The 23,132-nt window shown below is 42.9% G+C and overlaps 1 protein-coding gene across 1 annotated transcript in view; it reads right to left on the reverse strand.

Annotated features, from left to right (window-relative positions):
• The window catches only part of LOC119489427 (collagen alpha-1(XX) chain), a 42,028-nt gene that overhangs the window by 8,353 nt on the left and 10,543 nt on the right, over window positions 1–23,132 (reverse strand). The window contains exons 5-27 of the mRNA XM_037771826.1: window positions 21,983–22,168; window positions 19,340–19,531; window positions 16,365–16,532; window positions 15,904–16,023; window positions 14,674–14,838; window positions 14,314–14,472; window positions 13,993–14,165; window positions 13,541–13,670; window positions 12,186–12,331; window positions 11,560–11,689; window positions 11,279–11,418; window positions 8,729–8,855; window positions 8,422–8,561; window positions 8,205–8,337; window positions 6,430–6,575; window positions 6,159–6,288; window positions 5,083–5,199; window positions 3,918–4,064; window positions 3,653–3,709; window positions 3,061–3,099; window positions 2,793–2,931; window positions 1,367–1,509; window positions 553–662 (exon numbers count right to left, since the gene is read on the reverse strand). Coding sequence (XP_037627754.1) covers window positions 553–662; window positions 1,367–1,509; window positions 2,793–2,931; window positions 3,061–3,099; window positions 3,653–3,709; window positions 3,918–4,064; window positions 5,083–5,199; window positions 6,159–6,288; window positions 6,430–6,575; window positions 8,205–8,337; window positions 8,422–8,561; window positions 8,729–8,855; window positions 11,279–11,418; window positions 11,560–11,689; window positions 12,186–12,331; window positions 13,541–13,670; window positions 13,993–14,165; window positions 14,314–14,472; window positions 14,674–14,838; window positions 15,904–16,023; window positions 16,365–16,532; window positions 19,340–19,531; window positions 21,983–22,168 — 3,137 coding nt within the window. The remainder of the gene's footprint in view (window positions 1–552; window positions 663–1,366; window positions 1,510–2,792; window positions 2,932–3,060; window positions 3,100–3,652; window positions 3,710–3,917; window positions 4,065–5,082; window positions 5,200–6,158; window positions 6,289–6,429; window positions 6,576–8,204; window positions 8,338–8,421; window positions 8,562–8,728; window positions 8,856–11,278; window positions 11,419–11,559; window positions 11,690–12,185; window positions 12,332–13,540; window positions 13,671–13,992; window positions 14,166–14,313; window positions 14,473–14,673; window positions 14,839–15,903; window positions 16,024–16,364; window positions 16,533–19,339; window positions 19,532–21,982; window positions 22,169–23,132) is intronic.

Genomic DNA, 23,132 nt, shown 5'->3' on the forward strand with positions numbered 1-23,132 from the left:
TCGGTAAAGGACAGGAGATAAGTTAATAAAATATAATAAATATAGCAATAAAATAGATAAAAAGAAAAAACGAATAGATAATAAATAGTCATTGTTTCGTGATTTGTCATGCAAGGGAACTGTCGTAAAAAATCTCACATGAAATGACTCCCGTCTGAGTTTAATAACCTGATAGTAGAAGGAATAAAAGATTTGGAGTAACGGTTACTGTGGTTCTCCTCAGAGGTGCCTGATAACGGCGGCCTGAAGGCATCAATGAGAACTCAGGAGACAGAACATGAAGAGGTTGGCTTATAATATTCTTTGCCTTCTTTACCACCTGATTCTCCCAGAGGGAACACAAGTCAGACACAGACCCGAGATCATCCACTGTATGTGGATTCTATTTCAAACCACCTCTTTCCTTTTATTACATGTCATTGATATGACATGAAATTTCTGTTTTATTGGAGACGTAACGTAGCTCAATGGAAATAATGACATTCAACCTGAAAACATGACATCAATGTTTCTTGTTTTGCTAAATGACAGTGAATGTGTATATGATGTCACCTTGTGAAAACTGCCATAGAACAGTCTGTGGACCTCCCGCTGGTCAAAGGTCAGCTCCTGCACTTCACCCCTGTAGTCCAGACTGAAGTAGACCAGATGCTTGGTGGTAGCTGTGGGGGAAGATGCTCAGCGATCAACTTCTAACTCTAAATAATTAATTAATTGATTAATTAATTTTCATCTATTCTTTTGGCTGTTTAAAATGCATATTAACTCATTTCATGTTTCATCACAGTGAAATGATCGAACTTGTTGTACGATACTGAAACTTCATTGTAAAAGCTCACAGATGACTTGCTATGTTTCTTCTAAATCTGAGGTTACATTTACTTTAAATTAAACTAGATTCAACTAATGATTACTTTCATTATTGATTAAAGTGTTGATTATTTTCTCAACTCATTGTTTGGTCCATAAAAGTTGAGAATTACGGTTGCAATTACAATTGCTCACCCAAATTTCCTAATGCCCAAGATCTCCAAATCCCTTGTTTTGTCTGACCAACAGTCCAAAAGATATTAATCTTATCAGTACATCAGACTAAGAGCTTGAATCATAGGCAACGGCTGGTAATGTTGCTTGAAAAACACTGTAAACCATAAATATCAAAATAATCTCTGAGTCTTTTTCTATTGATTACTAATTTATTGATCGATTAATCTCTTCAGCTCTAAATAAAACCATGAACCATACTCAGGCAGGTCTCTAAGAAGATGTTCAGATGTGACTTCAGAGTGGTCAGAACTCGTCATGAGAGCTGGTCCAGTATCGATGTCAGAACGGGAGACTAAAGGGATTATGAGATGTAACTCACGGTCGAGCACCACTCCCATCTGGGGCTGGAAGTCGTTGTCAGTGAGCTGCCAGAGGGCGAAGGGCTCCCGAGGCGTCTCCTGCAGCACGCGGAAGGAGATGCTGATGGTGTGTTCTGGAGAGAAACCTGCAGGGTGGATGAACCTGGAAGGGGAGAGGGACGTATAAGGTTTCTCTTTCTTTTAAAAATACAGTAAACATGCTGCTGCACAATGACAGAGAGAGGCAGAGTGTGCTGGAAGATCTTGTCAGTAAATTGCACTTGTGTGCTGTTTAATATGCGGTCAGCTGATCTGAGGTCTGGTCTGAAGTCGTGTCTCTGATCCTCTTTGACTGGATCATGTGTCAAACAACATCTGGCTGTTCTCAGGAAACCCAGTGGACCCCCTTCTCCCACCTAGAGGACCTGGCTCTTCTTTCATCCAAGAGTCAGACAGACTCAGGAGGATGTATGCCCAACAGACATCAAGAAAACCCAGGTCACGTGTGCACATACACCATCAACACGTCCAGTTATGGTTGATGGAGCGGTGCCTCACCGATATTAGGAGCATTATCAACAGTGATGGAGCCAAGAAAGGCATCAAAGCCAGGATTAACAAAGCCAGAAGAGCATTTAGTCGACTTCGTCTCATCTGGAAGTCTAAGGGCGTTTTCACATCAGGGACCTGGGCTCGGATCAGAGTCCACTTGACCCCAAAGTCCAGATTGTTTGATTAGTGAATTGTACAAATCAATAGTACCTAATATGAAAACGTCTTAAGGTCTACACCCTCAAGACAAAGAGCAGGCCTTTCAAGAGCAACGTGAAGTCTCTACTGCTGTACGAGTGCTGGAGGATCATCAACACAGAATCCTTAATATGAATCATAAAAACACTCTTTGCATCTTAGTCAAATTTTTCTTCATTAGCTAAAGGCCTTTCTTTTCATTTTCTTTTTTTATTCTGCATCCAGAGGATCAAATATTTGTCCCATACAGCGACACAGTCACCGATTATCAGCCCCATATCCAGCCTGAGCCTGAACCGTATCAGACAACTGTACCGGAAGCCTTTCACAGACAATTCATTTAGAGCTGTGTTATTGCTCCTTTAAATCCATTCTCTTATTTCAGTAATAAACATATTATAAATGTCTGAGTGAGGGTGTTCCCTCTCTTTAAAGCAACCTCTGTAGATTCTTCCTCAGGTGAATCTGGTGTACAGTATGAACTCTTCAGTGGGATTGGATTACTCCCGCCACATGTGGAGGTTGTCATGTAACCATAAAGGATATTTATTTAACTTTATATGCACAAAGCATGACAAACCTCCTGAACACAGCTGGACACAACTGAAGGCTCAGTGAGGCTGCATTCATGCTTATTGGTGTATAAACACAATCAGAAACCAGAGAAGAAGCACAGAATAAAAGAGACGGTCTCACTTGGTGCTCTGTGTCAGCTGGACGTCTCTGAACAGAGTGTAGGTGGGGACGATGTTGAAGACAAAGGGCTCGGCTGCCACGCCGTTCACGGACGAGTGAGCTGTCTTCGTCAGTCCAAACGCTTCCATCATGTCAAACCCTGAGACAACAACCACAGGACAGAAATAAAATGAGACAACATGGGGACGGTCTCTTATTGTTCTAAATCTGATGTTTCAATCCTTCAAAATTAACCTTTTAGTTTGACAGTTACGTGTGAGGCTCTCACCTTTAACAATGCTGTTTCTGATGGTGACTTCAGGGCACACTGGGACACAACAGAGACGTGTTGAAACGTTATGAACAAGGCAGAGATAACATCAGTTTTTTCCCTATGGGCTCCAGGTACTCTAAAGCTAATTTACCATTTAAGATTACGTCTCAAAGAAGATGATATGATGGAGGAAAGAACAATATGTAGCTGGGGAGAAAGCAACAAGGAGTGAGAAACTGATTGTCTTGTTGATGCACAAGTCTGGAATGTATTATTGCTTATTTATCACCTTTCAGTGGGATCATACTGTAATAATAAGAAGGTATTCTGTTGGGTCTAAAAACAAGCAAATTTCATTTAAACTGACAAATGAAGCATGACGCCAGTCCTCATGACTATATGAAATTAATTTCACCCACATCACCAAAACCAATTGTTACTCACTCTCTCACTGTGTTAATGTCGAGAGGATGAAAGAAATATAGAAACTGATGTAGTCCTCACTGAACAAGTCTGCTCAGTTTGAACGGAGATAACTAAAATAAATCAAGTGCTGATCAGACTTATCTCTACGGAGAAACAGATGTGTGATATGATGGTGAGTCACCTTCGTTGTGGATCGGGTACATCCGGGGATGGATGGGGATTCTGGCCGGAGCTGTGGCTGTAAAAGGAAAGTAAATCCAATCACAACACATTTAACAAACAACAAGAATGTTCAAGGATCATTAACTGTTTGTATCAATCTATACTATAACTACTGACTGATTTGATTACATTCAGTAGAGAAAAATCCTAGAAATAATTGATTACCAACTAACTGCCTTCAACACCTAACATACTGTGTCTGTGTGACAGTGATGAGGTCACACCTGTTGGATGGAGGATGGAGACGGCGGCGCCCTCTGCTGAGCCCAGAAGTGAGTGCACGCTGATGCGATACAGAGTCTCTGGTTCCAGATCAGTGAAACAGTGACTGCTGCTGGACTCATCCACAGTCTCTTCCTTTGTCTGCTTGTCTGTACACAATGCACACACAGACAGGACTTGTACAGTACACACACCAATGGGTAGATGAACAGTGGTTAGTGTGGTTTCTGAGACAGCTTTATGTGAGTTAGATTCAACTTTACTGTCATTGCAGACTACAGGTACTCTAACCAGAAGTGCAAGAAGCAGTGCAGAGATACAGAATACGATAAACAGAAAGGGGTACTAATACACTAGTATGAGCAGTATGAACAGTATCAACAGTGTGTATGAATACACTAAGATATACAGTATACAGTATGAACAGTATGAAGCAGAGCATGTATCGGTATGAAATATACAATGCTGTGTGGACACATGTATCCTGTTTATGATCAGGTTTTTGAAGTATCCCGTTTATTTGTTTGAGCATGTAAACACCATATCCTGATTTACTTGATCCTGTTTATAAGAAAGCTGAATATGCTGTATACACTTCATCCCGGTTATTGAGCATCTCACTTCTAGAGGAAACAGAGTTTTGTCTTGTGGTAATGAAAGAGGCTGCATATGTTCATCCTCCTGTGCGGTGGTATAGTGACAGTGAGAGGCTGACTCAGGTCAAAGTGGATGACAGTGTTATAATGGGCTTTGAGGAATAGCTCAGTACGTAGTGTGTGTGTGTGTGTGTGTGTGTGTGTGTGTGTGGTCGAGCGAGCGAGCAGACAGGTGATGGTGATCGGAGCAGAGGATAAACAAGGCAAAAGTGAGCGTGGCTCACTGCTTGACCCCTACTAAAGTAAGGCCAAAGGTTTTGCCCTTTAGGAACTAATGGAATTAGTCCATTGAGCACAATCTAGCTTGTTATTAGCTCACCTTCCTCAAGCCCAGGGCCTGTACAAACAGACTGCAGTAACCAGGATACTAGTGATTATCATACAGGGATATGAATAACCTGATTTCTATGTGTTGCATGTGAACATCATATCCTGAATATGATCAAAACCAGGATAAGCATCATCTACTCATGTCCATGTGACCACACTCAGTTACTTTACAACAGGTTACCTTTGACAGACTGGATGACGATACGATATCCATCGACAGCAGACACGGGTCTCCAAGACACACAGATACTGGAGTGGTCTGACCTGACCACACTCACACTGCTGACCCGCAGACTGGCTGGAGGGAGAGACAGACGGACAGACAGACAGACAGACAGTGAGGTAGGTATATACAGAAGGCTGATACAGACCAGTCGGGGCCGGTATCTATGAAACCTCTATGGTCACTTCAGGCTGTATTATCTTCATACAACTTTAAAACAGTAGTCCTCCTCAACACCTGCAAACTGACCTGGTGGAGAACAACCATTTAAGTGCTAACTATCTGTGGAGGCTAGGCCCAAAACAATGTTTGTACATGATTATCTAATACTTGATAAACATCATCTATTAATAGTTTCTGGTTTTATGAACACACGTAAAAATTAATTTGTCATTTCTATGTTTTCTGATTTATTGTTACCAAAACTCTTTTACAGCCCAGACCCAGTAGAACTGTTAATGCACCTTTCACCATTTTAATGGATTCATGCTGAATCCAACGTGTTATAAACTGGATGATTTCAACTTGTTGTTGTTGATGTATACGTTGGGATTGGGACAGACCTTGTATCTCTGTTACTACGTTATCATCATACCGTTTTCCTAAATATCTTTTCTTTGTTGGAGAGTGTTTGCCCTCTGCATGTGATGCAGCCTTCTACTCCTGGACTGACTTAGGAGTCACACTTCTGGAGCCCTCTTAAAAAAAGTTGGTGGCACGTTTTCATCATATGGACTGTAGCATAATCAATATTAATAATTAAATATGAACACACTTTTTGTTTGTATTTTAGTTGACTAAACACATTTACATATGTATTGAGGCAATCTAGATATTTTGTTATATTTGTCACATATGATGTATATATAGATGACCTGTCTGAAGGAAACAGAACAAGTGATACTTTTAGAAGTTCATTTACCTTTACCTACCTTAAATATGATACTCTTCTACATAAACCTGTCAGTGTGTTACCATTAAATCTGTTTTTAAAAAGCTTAGAAAGCTGTGTGTGTTCTTTCAGTTTGACTCACTGGTTTTGCCCTGAGCTGAACCGCTGCCTCCTTCTCTGTTGCGGTACTCGGCGGTGACCAGGATGCTGTAACGTGTATCTGGCTGTAATGACTCCAGCACCACCCGCTTCTCACCACCTTGGACCAACACCTGTAGACAACAAACCCACCGTTCAAAGAAAATTGTCCAAGTGTCGACACAGCGACAGAGCTAATCTGACCCTTGACCCCTGAGAAGCTTTATGATCTATGCCCGGCAGAGATGAAGAGGTGACGACTATGGCCCACTCACAGTGCTGTCCTGGGACTCAGCTGCAGTCAGTGCAGTGTAAGACACACGGTACTGGAGGACATGAGCATTGGGAGGTACCCAGCTGACCATCAAGCTGACCGCCGTCTCCTCAGAGACCGATATGCTGGATGGGCCTCCACCAGACACTGCAGGGACAACATACAACAAGCAGAGACATTTAGACTCACTACGAGGAAACGTTTATTGATGAGAGATGACAAATATTGCCCTAATGAGGAGAGAGTTGGCCTCCACCCGTGAAACATTAAAATACCCCCCCGAGGTTTAAATGTCATTGGTCAGACTGTGAATCTGAAGGAAATGAAGACCACAGAGCATTTGACGGAAGTTAGAGATTAAGTAATGCACAAATTAGGAAAAGGCCACAAAATAATATGGATCTATAGAACTTTTTAAACTAAATGAGCCACTTTATATTTCTTGTTCCAATGGTTGTTAATGCAAAAGCTGACATGAAGTAAACTTGGACCAAAGCTGTTGCCCTACCAACAGATTGGCAATGAAAAGGTCTATAGTGAGGAAATGGAAGCTGAATCATACCAGGGCTGGGTATCGGTACTAATAACCCAGTACCAAGTAGTATCAAAACTTCTCCAGTCTCGCAGTCAATCACCACAAGTGTTCTTCGACCTAATGCGACGTGTGATTGGCCCACTACTGCAGCAGCTACAACCCATACAGTCTGTGGTCTGGTGAAGTCCAGCGCCGTGTATTTGATGGAGTTGGCTGTTCAGCGTCCATCTCGACATGCTGAACAGCCAGAACGTTGGTACAGAACTTTGGAAAGTATGGCTATACTACACGCCTTCCGTCTGATAAAAATACATACGGTGGTGGTGACATTTTAGGCAGCTGAACACTTCCATTCACATGATGGGTATTGAATGAAGTACTCAGATGGTATCACTTTAAGGGTACTGGTATTGGTACTGGTATCATCCTTCTTTAAACGATACCCAGCACTTGATGGGCATCTTGATAGAATTGAAGGGAAAATAGTTGGAGCCAAACACAGGGAGATACTGCGAGGAGCAGCAGGACAATGACCCCAAACATAAGGCCAAAGCAGCACAGGAGGGGTTAAACAAGCAGTGCTCCAAGCAGGGCTCTAGACTAACCTTTCTACTGGTGTTACCAACTTTCTCGGTCGCAGCAGCACATGACTGGTACAGCATGGTATTAATCAATGACATTGGCTCAGTGGGTCGGTCTGTAACAGCTAAATGGATTGTTTCATAAAGTTCTACGCCGCTACGTACACGCACATCGTGTGCTGGCATGGGCACCAATGACCATGATCATCATGCATGAATATGTGAGCATTTCTATCGTAGTCTGGACCCACTGTAACTCTCCACCGTTTACACTTCTCGCCCTTTAACAAAGGTCTGACAAGGTGGAAGTTTATATAAGCAGTATACAGTATATATATATGTATACTGCAGTACTCAACACAGGACTGGACAATGTATTCAGTACCAGGATTTTCTCTTAGAGTGTTCTGTAGATGGTGCTCTTTCTTTTATCAATGATCATACAGTGAATGCTGCTACCCAGTTCTCTTTCTATAAACTCTATAAACAACCTGGACGTGTACAATTCATCTTCCCCTGTTCACTGGAGGATTCTCTTTCAGGAAAAGACACACCAACATTGCAAGTTCATACTAAGTGACAGAAATGACTCTCCAGTGCTGCTCATAGTATTTTACTAGTGTGTGTGTGTGTGTGTGTGTGTGTGTGTGTGAGACTCACAGGTGCTATAGCGTATGGCCACAGCTTCACTCTGAGCTCCATCTCCATAAAGAGCAGACAAAGAGATCTGGTATTCTTTATCGTCCTCCACCCCCTCCAGGATGGCCCCCTCACTCTCACCACTCACCCTCAGCTAGAACAAACAGACAGGGCATACAGTATATTAATAATCATTATACACATGATACACTCCAGCCATCCTTTAGTCCACCCCCACCTGTCTCAGGTCTCCTCCACTGAGGGAGATCCACTTGATGAGGTACGAGACGACATCATCGGCTGCAGCCTCCCAGCGCACCGTGATGTCACTGTCTGAGAAGTTAGTCACCCTGAGGTCTGATGGAGACGGCACCTTCACTAGCAGAGAAGGAAATACAGAGACTTTGACCTGATTCTTTTCATTCACATTTAATCCAGTGTTTCTTCTTCTCTCTGCTGTGCTGTTACACAAGACAAAGCAGATATAAGATGATGCCTTCCAGCACAAACGACTGTATGTGTGTGTGTGTGTGTGTGTGTCTTACGTGTGGTGACGTTGCTGGTGAGTGCTGCAGACAGGCCTTGTGGGTAGTGAGACTGGACTGAAACCAGATATCTAGACAGAGAGGAGAGGTTCTGCACCACCACTGAGTTCAGTCCTGTCACCTCCACCTGGAGACAGATTTAATTATGATGAATGACTGACACCGACTGAGACTGCAACAATCTTTGAACTAAGACTTCCTCTTCTGTGCACTGCTCACTGTTTACAGTCCGAATAGCAACTAGAGACGTGAGACTGGAGTTGGAATTGAGAGACGACGCGCATGACCGAATTATTTCACAATTAGCCAGTTTACAAGCTCATTTTAAACCAATAACAAGCTAAATCATCGTCAGATGACAGCGATGGGTTCAGAGATTGTATTTCAGCCGATGCGTTCCGCCTCATTTACCCTCCTCACGGACTGTTTACCTGCATTCAACCAAAGCCTGCTCAGACGTGATTGTTCAATACTACTCAGACTACAAACAGAAACCAGACCGTTTCCGGTACCAAAACCTGGTTCCGTTGCTACAGATTCTACACTCACATGCAGATATCTGTTTATAGAGATTATGGCTGCAGTAACAGGGTGGCATTTTGTCCCTTCAAACGTAATAAGTCTTATTATTAAATATAAAAAAGATATTCCAGCACTTGGGACTAGCGTTGGTTTACTGGTGGTGGGTCTTCTCAGGTGAACAGCTTTTAACGGGTTGGTTGCTCAGTCAAGTTGCATTCATGTGTTATCCTTCAGGAACAATAACACTTCTGACTTTCACAATGTAAGGAGTGGAGGTTAAATAATGTTAAAGTATATTTATACCCACTGAATGAAAGAACAGATTCATAATAGGTGTCACTGTCAGAAAAGAAGAATACTATATAACACGTGTCCTCTCCTGTATGCTGAACATTCACTAGAGTGTCAGAGCTGTGTGTCAAGGAGACACTTCTGTGGTGAAGTACAGAGGACATGTTTATACTTCACAGAGGAACTGAACAATCGCGAACACGCTGTGACTCGCTGGATTTCAGTCTATCAACAAGAGCATATGTGATATCTTATGATCACATTTTCATTGTTTTTTTGGCACCAGTCATTTGTCTGTGCTTGCAGTTGCTTGTGTAGCAATAACACATTATCACACCAGCCACACAGTTCATTCATTTTCATACCAACAGCTTTTTCTGCCATTTCCACCATACAGTTTTTACATTAGGCATTTATATTCTAATAAAGCTCTTATTCAGATTATTAGTGAAATAAAAAGGCTCCATGCAAACACAACAAAAGGACAGAATCCATTCAATTATTTTATTTCCTTGACGAGGTGTTGATGTGAAATCACCATCTTCGTCAAATGAGTACAGATCTCTATTAAGCCATGAAGATTTGAATACTAATGTCTCCATCGCCAGTAGTACTGAACCCACTGAGAGGCAAACTCTGCAGCTCTACAGCAGTTTTTAGCTGCTTTTGGTTTTCCAGTCTGCACACGGACTGGATGGAGTCTCACTGCTCTCATGTCCTCTTTGTTTCTCTGTCTGTCCCCCTCCTTCTAAAAAAATACAGCTTTAAAAAGCTTTAATCCATTTGACTCTAACTCTAACTAACTTAAAACTATGAAAAGTTGAATGTAAAACTAGAGAAAATAGAATTATTAATGACCCTTCTCACCCACTGCACCCTGAATGTGAACTCTTACCCTCAGGGAGACGTTATAGATGACGGATGGCAAATAGAAATATCTACAAAAAGTCCTTTGTTCCGAGTGCTGTTAAGGTAATAAATGCTGCTAAGCCTATGATTACACAGGGCGGGGCTCCTCACACTTTGCTGTAGTTCTTTGCACAGTAGCTTCATTTCCTGACCACTAGTATATTGTGTATATTGTGTATATTGCAGACTTGTGTATAGAGAGTTGTATTTTTCATGAACGTGTACTGCTGAGTCGGCTCTTTTTTGTGTTTTGCACTTCGTCCTGTTTGCATTTGATGTAGGCCTATATATTGTCGTATGTATGTTTTTTCATGGCATGTTTTAATGTGAATGCATGGTTATGCTGTATGTTTGCATGTCTTATGGTGAAACCGAAAGCAAATGGACAATTAAGTTGTCATAATCGTAAACCGGACACACTTTGTGAGAAGGTCCTTATAGATGCATGTATGTTTTAAATCTAAATTTGTGTCTGTGTAATTTAATTTATTCAAAGTGAATCCAAAATGCATTTTTATTTAGTTCTCTGTAATACATGCTTCCTCTTCATTTATACTCTTTTATTATTTATTATTCTTATTATACAAAGCAGTTTGAAAAGAGATGCGTGAAAAAGAAATATAGCTAATTATTATGGATGTTTGTGATTTGCTGTACTCCGACTGGATGATATCATAAACTACTGAAGCCTGACGGTAATCATTTAAGCCAACATGAGAGATGCTTAAAATAATTTAGTATTTTATACGTCTGTCTTTGAAGATAAAGATGTAATCTCAGTTGTGGGAATGGTTTAGGAGACAGAAGGCTTGTAGATCGGGAAGTTACCTGCTTGACGTCACTGCCGTGGTTGGTGCTGTAGATGATCCTGTGGCCGGGGATGTCCACGGCTCCGGGCACCCAACTCACCCTCAGCATACTGTGGGTGACCATCGGGAACTGAACACTCACCGGCGGTGGGAGAGGAACTGTGAAATAATAAGGGAGGGATGAGGAAGATGAAGGTGATGAAACACAAGTGATTCCTCAGTGGACTGAAGCGATTTATTTGATCAGTTCCATTGAGAAGTTCCTGTGCTGGAGATGTTGATAATAGAGAACATACTTACATGTGGTGGCGACAGCAGTGACCGGGTCGCTGGGATCCTCGTCGTACAGAGCATAGACGGTGACAGAGTAGTCTGTTGCCGGCAGTAACCCTGCCAGCTCCACCACCGTCTGCTCGGCACTGAATTTCTCCTGCAGAAATACACAAACAAAATGCAAACGCGGAGTTATCAGTCTGTTAATATTAGGATTGTCTGCTACCAATCCTTACTGTAAAATGACAATCACAATTAGTAATAGGAGAGGAGCGCTGACATGAAACAGAATTAAAGAAGTAAGAAGCCATTAATGATTTAACAGCCCATTTTAATCTACATTTCACATGATTATTGAAGCGTTTTACGATGTGGTCACCCTTAACAGATAAAGACTGGACAAACGGATTGTCCTTGTACATACAATATTTAACAAATGATCTAATATGAATTGATGATTCATCATAAATGTATAAATACAGGTGTGTTCTTGTTTTCACCTCTATGTGATGCTCAATAACATATCCAGGCTACATATCCAGGCTACTAATTACAAATTTCCATTTGTGTAATCTATGTATAAATCTCCATATGTGCCCCTTTCACTCTCCTCCACACACACACACACACACACAGAGAGGTCCAGTTCTCACCTCCTTGGCGTCATCAGGCTCTCCGTGGTTCAGGGCTGAGTACAGGATCATGTACTGTGTTGCACCAGGCGCTGCATCCCAACTCACCCGCAGCGAGCTGTAAGAGGAAGGAGTCACCTCCAGGTGGGCCGGCATGGCCAGGGGCACTGAGAGAGGGAGACAGGAAGAGACAGAGGAGAGGATGAGGAGAGTAGAGACACAAACAAGGTTTTATAAACAAGCCTGTAAACATGTTGACTACATTTTGTCATTTAAAGGTGACTCTTTGGACGCCTTGTGAATTCAGTTTGCTGGTAGTTTAGTCACCATCAGCAGTTATTGCACTCCATTATAAGCTACTATTCCTCCTTATTTTAACCTGTACTTGTTGGGCCTTCTTAGGTCTAATTTTGGAAATGCTAAGAACAGAGTGAAATGTATTGTTTCTCTTGGTGTTGGAGGAGTTTTATAGGGAAACTAATATTGGTGATATTTGACTTAGTCGCAGTGAGTGAGGGCCGGATGGAAGCAGGGCTTCAGTGTCAAGCTCTGATCAATATATTGTGTAAAACAATAAATACAAATCTATTCAAAGGCACAATACACACTGTTACAAGGACCGAATCTGTGTCCTGCTGAGTCACAGACAAGCTTTCTAATCTTTACTCACCTCCCCTGATCACCTATCATCTAAAACACATTCTTCTAAAAATATATAGTAACAACCCTGCCAAAAGAAAGTGGAAAACTAAACACACTAAAAGCCAATATTGTATTATAGTGAAAATAAAAATGTGATGCTGTTTTGAGATAGAATTCAAATATGAAATATAATGATGAATGCCCGACATTAGTCAACAGAGCCCAGAGTGATGTTGGTTACGGAGTCTGACCAAGAGCCAAAACACACTATATAGTATAATGATTTGTAACCGGCAAATGTTTAGGATTTGTACAAGATAAACAGGTTAAAGGATGAGTTTGGTAATATTTTATATTGTTGTTATCATCAACCAATCCCATGAAAAGACCAAAACCAACTATGTGTATCCCATCCTGTCTGTAAGTGTTCCTACTGAAGATGCACATCTTTAAAAACAGGTCATGAATTATACTTTCATTTTCAGAGGAAATGGTGCATTTGTTGGGGACTCAGTTACTTAGTTAGTAGGATCAGTTCATTGATGGTTTTGTTCTTTTCATGGGATTTTGTTGAAAATAACAAAAATGGAATATCACCAGACTTATCCTTAAAAAGCTCTGAGATGCATCATCTCAAGTTTCTGCAAGTACATGTGACACTCTGACGAACTGATGAAGAAACAAATGGATTCCTTAGATTAATATAATATTTAGCAGTAAGCGGTCAGTCTTACATGTGGTGACCGTTCCTCTGAGTGCCAGGCCGACGCTGTGTTCATACACAGGGAAGATGGACACGTGGTAGAGAGTCTGAGAGGAGAGGCCTTCCAGCAGCACAGTGGACTCTGAGCCGGCCAACACCACCTGGAGACAAAGCATCACTTACAGTCACACACAAACACGACATTATAATACTCTGTAGACATAAATATGTATTACTTTTAATATGAAAACACAATTTTTCCATCCCACACAATGTTTCAGAAGTAACACAAATGTTTACTTTTAGCTAGAACAGCTTTTTCCTACTGCAATCAAGCACATTTCTCCCAGAATTAGAGGAGGATGTAAAACACAATGTTGAGGCTGCTTGAATCGTCCCTGGTGACGGCCTTACATTGCTTATATAACTGTGCTTATGTCTCAAACCTAATGTGGTAATATATCAATAAGGTTGCGTTCTGACCTCCTGTGGACTCTGACCCTCGGCGCTGTGGTAGACCACTCGGTACTGTTGGACCAGTTTAGCAGGATTTGTCCAGTGAAGCTTCACTTCTCTGGAGCCCAGCTCAGAGAAGCGGAGGTCAATAGGACTGGGGTAGGAGAGGGCTGGGTCTGCTGTGGGCCCAGGCTCCATGCCTGGAGACACAAGGAATCAGCACATTAGACCTCAACAAGATATTCATTGTTTGAAAAGCTCGATGCCTGCCATGCATTCAAGTACATGTGTCTGATGAGTTGCTAGAACAGACAGAAAGGCAGATAGCTAGACAGATAGACAGGTTACGTTTAGAGATGCCACGGTCCACTATCCTCCCACACAGGATGTGGACCAGTCGTGACACCAGTTTGCTGAGCAGAGGGAAGTCGTTGACGTTGTAGACGTTCAGATCCACCGGCTCCGATGCCACCTGTCTCAACTCGGCCTCGTCGGCATTCTTTACACCTGAATAATACAAAGGTATAAAATGGTTCAACCCACAGAACTAAATGCCTCTAAGCGCCTATGAGACCATAACATAGCGATCATGTGACCACATCAGACTGTAACTGGTTAAACACCGGTGAGCTGAATAAACTGAATAAGTCAAGAGTGCTGGCAGTCCCGTGGTGCTAAGAAATGTATTAAGTGTCTACACCTCCTCACCTACAGCGATGATCTCCACGCCAGCATTCTTCAGCCGGTTTGCCGCAGCAATGGCGTCATCCTGAGATTTGCCATCGGTCAACAAGACCAGGAAAAACGGTGTGCCCGACCTGGCGCCTGCCTCGTCCCTCATGTTCTCCTCCATGACATGGAGCAGCGCCTGGCCTGGGAGACGGATGGTTACACACTGACAGACATACGGTACATGTACTCTACTGTGTACCTATTGTATGGATCATGTGCAGATACACTGATCAGCCATAACATTATGACCACTGACAGGTGAAGTGAATGACATTGATTATCTCGTTACAATGGCACCTGGCAGTGGGTGGGATATATTAGACAGCAAGTGAACATTTTGTCCTTGAAGTTGATGTGTTGGAAGCAGAAAAAATGGGCCAGCGTAAGGATGTGAGCGACTTTGACAAGGGCCAAATTGTGATGGATAGACGACTGGGTCAGAGCATCTCCAAAACTGCAGCTCTTGTGGGATGTTCCCGGTCTGAAGCGGTCAGGATCTACCAAAACTGGTCCAAGGAAGGAAAACTGGTGAACCGGCGACAGGGTCAGACCCGAGGCTCATTGATGCACGTGGGGAGCGAAGGCTGGCCCATGTTGACCGATCCAATAGAAGAGCTACTGGAGCTCAAATTGCTGAAAAAGTTCATGTTGGTTCCGATAGAAAGGTGTCAGAACACATCGCAGTTTGTTGCGTATGGGGCTGCGTAGCCGCAGACCGGTCAGGGTGCCCACGCTGACCTGTGTCCACCGCCAAAAGCGCCTACAATGGGCATGTGAGCATCAGAACTGTACCACGAAGCGATGGAAGAAGGTGGCCTGGTCTGATGAATCACGTTTTCTTTTTTATCATGTGGATGGTAACGAGTTTGGAGATGTTGACTTAGCCTCCAAATTCTCCAGATCTCAATCCAATCGAGCATCTGTGGGATGTGCTGGACAAACAAGTCCGATCCATGGAGGCCCCACCTCGCAACTTACAGGACTTAAAGGATCTGCTGCTGACAGCTTGGTGCCAGATACCACAGCAAACCTTCAGAGGTCTAGTGGAGTCCATGCCTCGACGGGTCAGGGCTGTTTGGCGGCAAAAGGGGGACCTACTCAATATTAGGCAGGTGGTCATAATGTTATGGCTGATTGGTGTATAGCCAGATGTTAGGGCTCAAACACATGAACAGTATAACGGTATCGAAGGTGATGTGTGTTTACCTGTAAATGTGTTTCCTCCCTTATATCTGAAATTCCTGACTGCCTCCAACAGCTGGTCTTTAGTAGTGAAGTTGTTGAGCTGCCACTCTGTGCGGGGGTCTCCGCTGTACTGGGTCAGACCTAGGACAAAAACACGGCATTTAACAAGACACTGGGACAGGCCATCGGGAAAGGTAAATCCATTATACTGTAAGTGGCTAATTGTGGTCACCAATAACTCACGACAGGAGGACCAATCAGCAGAGATTATATACTTTGCTAATAAATTCCGCTGTAGCTAAGCAACATAAATGTCATAATAATCACTGTTGCAAAGAAAAACAATAATTAGACATCATACATGTCATTATTAGGGTATAGCTCTTAAACAGTCATGACTGGGACAGCAGACGTCCACCACGTGGCACTGTGTCGACATGAATACAACCCACAGGAGGGAAGAGAGACACTCTGATCCTCACCGATCTGAATGTGGTGCGGCCCGATGTGGAAGGGCGTCATCAGGCCCTCCAAGAAGTCTCTGACCCGTCTGAAGTTGGTGCGTCCGATGCTCCAGGAGCCGTCCACCAGCAACATGATGTCTGCCGCTGAATCGCTGTCACACTCAAATGGTTTCCTTGGAGACATACCTTAACAAAAAGGAAGCATGATCAGAGTTCTGGAGACTTGTTGATCTGTGCTAAAGAGCACTGAAGCTGTTCTGGAGGCTCATGGTGGACAGACACTTTACTAAAGAGAGTTCCTAGTAAATTACTGGGATAACCTTTCACTATTCACACATGCACTATATTCAGGAACATTTCTGTCTTGAGCCTTTCCACACATGCCATGGGAATGCTGGAATAGATGGGGAAAGGGACAGTCCAGTCCAGCAGATGGCGGCAATGCAACACTTATGATGCCAACCACTGTAAAACTCAACAGAAGAAGAAGATGGGGCAAGGCCGGATGTAGGTACTGAAGACGGCCCAATTCCAAACCCCCCCTACACCCTCTCCCTACCCACTTCCACTCAGTTTGGAGGGTCCGCCATATTAAGTGCCATTCAAAACCAATCACTGGGGAGTGGAAGTGGGTTATAAATCCCTCCAACAGCAAGTCTGCATCGATGCTGACTTAACCAGCTGCCCTCAGTGACGACGTACAACGCCGTTTAGTGTTCGTCATCGAACACGATCCAATGTCAGTTCTATGTGACTACTGGTACAAACATTTACTGTAAACTGCTCAAACTGATAGGCATTTAATTTATTCTACTTTATTGTCATACAGACATCAACAACATAAAGTAAATAGATTGTATTTAGGATCAAATATACCCTTGTCTAGACTAGAAAACGGTAGACATTATTTTTACCCCTATCAGGAGCTATAACCCCATAATTTATTATATCTTCAACTGTGCAATACTGACTTAACAGTGCAATAATTCAGCTGTGCAATAATCTGGTTTACTCTGGCATTTACACTGCATGTATTTATACAGAACGTTTAAACTAATATTCTTATTTTACATTATTCTTGCATTTTTAGAAATTCATGCATTTATATTATAAAATATCCTATTTTTCAGTATTATTATTTGCACTGTTGTTTTATAATTTCTTATGATTTCTCTATTTTTATGTATTTATATTTATATTCTAGAAAAATGTAACTCAATTTCCCCCCCGGGGATCAATAAAGTATTTCTGATTCTGATATTTATTTCCTTGCCGGAGAGAGGGAAGTTCGTCCCGAAGTGCCCGCTGTATTGATACCCTCCACCTTAAAGAAGGGTGCTTCATTCAGCTGTGAGTGTGACTACAAACAGAGTGCACTCCACCACGGAGTGGGAGGGTGTAGGGGCCGGATTGGAATTGGGCTGACGTCTCTCATTATTTTTAGGAACATGGTGGAGGAACAGGAACATTTCTGTCCAGTGCTAAAGTTCTTGTAATGTATTTAATATTTAACAAGTTTGCAGCGTTGGGGGGGTAACGCGTTACAAAAGTAAGAAAGAAAAAAACACACTATAAGCGGGTGATTTTAATACAAAGTGAATGGATGAATGGGTCCGTCTAACAGCAGCTCTTGGACGATGCAATGATGGACGACAGACGGTGTCATGCACCCACATCATCCTCCTCGCTCTACGGCTATCAGACTGAGTGGTGACCAGCTTATCCATTAAAAGTATGAGGCCATGCATCCTCCGGTTGGTGCTCATAGTGAAAAAACAATGTTAAACAAATAGATTGTAGCCCAAATAGATAATAAAAGCAAAGGGGCGATGCTAGTCTATCATACAACGGTGGCTAGAGTGCTGATATGCTGTCAAGATATTGTTGTTATAGAAACAAAACCCACGTGCAGCACTGGGGATGAAGCGCTCCCCAGCACTATATGGACACAAACCCTTCGGCTATACAAGGACGCCCACCACTATTTACAATAAACTGGAGCTTCTGTGATTTGATTAGCTGCTAAAACAACATTACTCTCTCTTCCTTTTTTTAAAACGCCTAGTCGTATTTCTGAGATTATTTTGGTGAAAGTAACTTAGAAGTAGTGTAATCAGTAACACGTTACTCTGCACAGACAGTAATGTTGTAAAGTAATTTATTACTTTCAAATGAAAGTAGCTAGTAATACGCAATATTATTACTTGAGAGACAAGTCAAATCACCCGATAAAGCATTGGCGTAAATGCCAAACCATAAACAAGTCACGGAGTGTTGTGATTGGCTGGTTCGCTCCACGTGAAAGTGTCTTCAACCGTTTACGTGCTTTTCCCTGCATTGTTACGGCTTTCATTCCTAACACGGGCGTACCGGCACTTTCCCTGAAATGTTACGAGGTCTTGAGGTGGAGATTTTCCTTATCATTGATCCCTGCTCTCATTCACACATGAGCCCATGCAGGACATGTTTTCAGGGATATACTGCATGTGTGAAAGGGTGAACCTTAATGACTTTATCGTGTTTTTTTGTTTCCTTTTATTTGTCACCCATCTGTATATTAGTGAGTACATGTGTAAAAGCATACTTTTAAATCAGGAAACAGATGGCTCTATGCAGGCAAAAGGTGTGTGTAGGTGTTAAATGTAGGTGTGTCAATACTATGTGCACATGTGTCAACATGGTGCATGGATGAACATGAGCGAGTATCCATGTATGTGAATGTGTTCCTCTGGATTACGAGGGAGAGAGAGAGAGGACACATGCGCCCTGCAGCTGAACGAGATGGCCTGTCATTATGTCTTTACCTGTCCCTCCCACCTGTAAACACTGTCATCACATCTCAAACCAACACTTACTGCTCTTCAGCCTCATCAGATGATGCTGAACAGACATTCTGTAAGACAACCTGCTTGAAGGGAGTTGTCCTAATCGTTTCCATCATGTCTTGGTTCATTGTAGATCAGAGTTTTCTACCAAACACTGTTAGAGGTTACCTGTAACCGGTTGGGTGGGGAAGGTGGTCTTCCGGGGTTTCTCCTCGGCTGCTTTGCCCTGTGTCGTCCCCTGCTCCTCCTTATTCTCCGCCTTAGAACGATCCCGCTCTTTCTTCCTCTTCCTCTTCTCTTTGGTGGTTTTCTCTGGGGCCTCATCAGGGGGCTGAGAGGGGGTTTCTGTTGCTGGGGGCTCTGGAGGAGAGAGAGCACATGGGTGGGGTTATAGTAAGATAAGCAAAGATCGTTTAGGGACCAGTTGAGGCTGTATGTGACAGGAAATCTACTGTTGATCCAACTGACTTCAATTGGATGGAATGGAGAAGTGAGAATTAGACATGATAGTTTCATGATTCTTAGTGGACGGATACAACATGAAGCTAACAAACACCCACCTTCCATCCTGTTCCGGCGTTTGTTTCCTGTTTTACACCTACTGTTGCCGGGCTGTCATTACTGTGTGTGGATCCGTCTCAAAGCTCTTTGGCGTCGGCGTGTGTAAATACAGTATACTGTACTTACTGTACATGTGTGTACTGGCTTGCTTGTATGTGTGTGTTGGAAACGTTTCCGTGCCTCGCCCCCTCTCGCTCAAATAGCGGTATAATGACAGAGGCCATGATGATCAACTTCTGTTGTAGGGTTTTATGTGCCAAACAGACTAAACAGTGGGTGGGGTATTTCTGGTTTGATGCAAATGCAGCACACCTGAGGCCTGTACTACAAAGCAGGATTTAGGGTTAGCTGAACAACTAACCTGCTCCGGAGCAGGTTATGTTCAAGATAAGAGATCAACTCATATAAAAGCACCGCCTACTGACCAATCAGAGCTCAGTGCGGGGATCGTATGGTAATATTACACAAATATGAAGAAGTTTAAGTCATAATCAAGAATAAAAACAACAGTTTAAACTGATAAATGCAGGAAGGACAGCTGACTGTATGCTGTGGGTGCTTACTGCTTTGAATTATGTTTTTATATGTATTTGTTTTACTTGGTCTCGAGTCCATTTCACACCGCCAGAAACGGGGACGCAGCTGAAAGAAGGTTGAAATAGGCATACATGCCACATCCTTATTAATGGTCATGAAGTGTAATCCATTCATCCATAACACAATTTACAGCTATCTATATCTAGACAACTATATCTGACTTTTGAGTGTTCCGTAAATGAATAAATCTGTTGATTGATGCATTCACACATCGGGAGTTTTTTCTTTTGCCAGCTGTTCTTCTTGCATTTGGCAGCTTCAACTGTGTTACTTTTAGCCTGGATTAAGTGTTTAACTTCTTCGTATTTGTCTATTAAAGTTCGCTCTTCCTTTGTAAAATGTGCCGCTCTGCCTGTCTGTCTGCAAGTCAGTAGACTTGTCCATGTCTGTGATTGGTCAGATGCTGTAAACACCGCCCCGTTCATGTGAACGCGCTCATAACCAGATTGAGAAACCCTGGGTTGATTTACCGAGATGTTAACCACCTTCGTAGGACCGTTTAGCCGGATCTCGTTTGTCAGGGTTAGTTAAGCCAGATAATGAGAAGATACCCTGGGTATGTTGAACTCGCTTCGTAGTACAGGCCTCTGGGCACCTCGTTGTTACGGCTGTATGTGTTTTCTTTGCTGCTGTTCCTTTTCCCTCTCCAGTAGCTCTGCCCAGGTGTGCTGCATTTGCTCAACGAGGTTGGGAAGGAAGTGCTTTAAAGCTCCCGTGCCAGCAGCAGAAGGGAGAGGCTTCTGGTGTGGGGACTGCTGGTTCTGCTGCCTCTCAGTTTACGACTTCATATTGTCTTTTTCATATTTCTTTGTTAATAAATCCTATACAAATGTGGGTTCGTCCGGGAAGCTTTGTTATGCCCCGCTCATGGGCAGCCCTATTAGGGCGAACAACACTCTAACACTGACCTAAACCAAACACAGAAGACACCTTTAAAACTCTCAAATCCATAGGATTTATTAACAAGGAAATATGAAAAAGACAATATCAAAGAACAATCAACAATCAGGAGCTGATGTGAGCGACTGGATTCAACTGCGGTTGAACTCAAAACATCCTAATCATTGGCCCTGAGCACGTCTCTACACTAAATGCTAAGTGCTTGGGTCGTTTTTTGACAATGGCCTTAACTTGAATTAAGTGTCTGAGGGTCTAGGGTCCTTTCCATAATGTTATCAGACACTTCTAATAACTATCTGAGCCTGTCAGTGGCAAAAACAAGCACTTTTAGTGAGCAGCTTGTTTAGCGGCTGCCAGTTATGGTGCTCTCCCTCAATACTGGACCAACTTCACAAATAGGTGTCTCCAGTAGTCACTGAGACACAAAAACTTGGGTTCAAGTCCAGGCGTGATCCAGCTTCTGCTTTCAGTCTGCTGGCACTGTCTCAGCTTTTGTAAAGACTCGCCTTGTCTGACCACTAGACTTATTTGTTCACATCTTCACAGATTTTTATTTTCCCTCTTGGTTCAGGTGCCAGATTTAAATAACTGCTGTCACCACCAGGAACAAACTTCTCAAAATCACACACAATGCCTCTAGCATCATTGGTCTCTGTCCTCCCAACCTCCGAGCCCTCGTGGACACTGCCCTCGTTGTATCATTGTATCGTGTTGCTTGTGGCTGTAATGTTATTATCTACTAGCCTACAGTACCTGTAGTAGCAGCAGCAGCTGCGACGATGGTGGTGGTGGTGGGGTTCGGATACAGAACTGTTGGCAGGTCCATCAGTGCCTCCGTCACATCGTCCAGGTCTCCTGACCCTGACCCGCCTGGCAACATCTTCTTCTTCTGCTCTCGACTACCGCTGCGGATCATTTCCTCCTCCCGAAGACCCTCCACTGGAAAAGAGAATATGAATCACATATGAGTTATATAGTTGATAACATTACTGCCCTGTTGTGCAGCAAATCTGATACCTTCCAGTTAAATCCTATAAAAAGAAGCTACATCAAAATATTTCAAAATCAACTGTAGATACCAATATAGAGCAAATACGAAACACCTTTACCATCTAATAATCACTACCCTGCAGAGCAAACCAGTCCCTCTACATCTATTAAAGGTTAAATAGGTTTAAGCTGGGCTGTGTTCAGGCCAGGACCTGCACCGAAGCTGTGGCAAGATTGAACAAACAGCAAAAGTTTTATAGATACAGTTAAATGATTATTTTCTCCACCGCACCTGTAACCTAACTCATAGACTTACTACATGAAACTGTTCTAACTCACACAGGCTAACTCACAAGCACGCATTTGCCCACTGAACTTTGCATAAATGCCGTTTATCGTATAAACGGCCAATCAGGACGTGCATCCATCGGGCTCCACCCTCTGTACCCATAGAGTCCAGTAGAGGGCGGAGCCTGGGTGAGTTTGAACGAAGGTTACCATATTGTAACCCTAGTTCTATAAGCACAGGCGGAGTACTCTACTGAGGGGGGCCTGTAGCTCTTGGGCCACTCACTGAAAAGGGTGTGGGATGGCCGTATTCAGGTAGGCATGTCCTGATTGGGCAGCTATGTTGAAGCAAAGTTCAGTAGGTGAATGCTTGCATGTGATTGGAGGAGAGTATTACCCATTTAGTCCAGTGGAGGGCTCCGCCTGTGCTTCTAGAACTAGGGTTACATTATCGTAACCTTCGTTCTCACCATTATCACACACAGATGCCTGAAGTGAGTGCACAAAATTCAGATTTCTCACTGATAAAAGACCATATTAAAGTGGCCTCAATCAGGGTCAAATAAAACATTTACTAGTGAGTCTACAGCCACTATATCCTGACAGCAGTGCATGAGACAGATTG

Source organism: Sebastes umbrosus, chromosome 6 (assembly GCF_015220745.1).
Source record: "Sebastes umbrosus isolate fSebUmb1 chromosome 6, fSebUmb1.pri, whole genome shotgun sequence".
NCBI classification, from domain to species: domain Eukaryota; kingdom Metazoa; phylum Chordata; class Actinopteri; order Perciformes; family Sebastidae; genus Sebastes; species Sebastes umbrosus.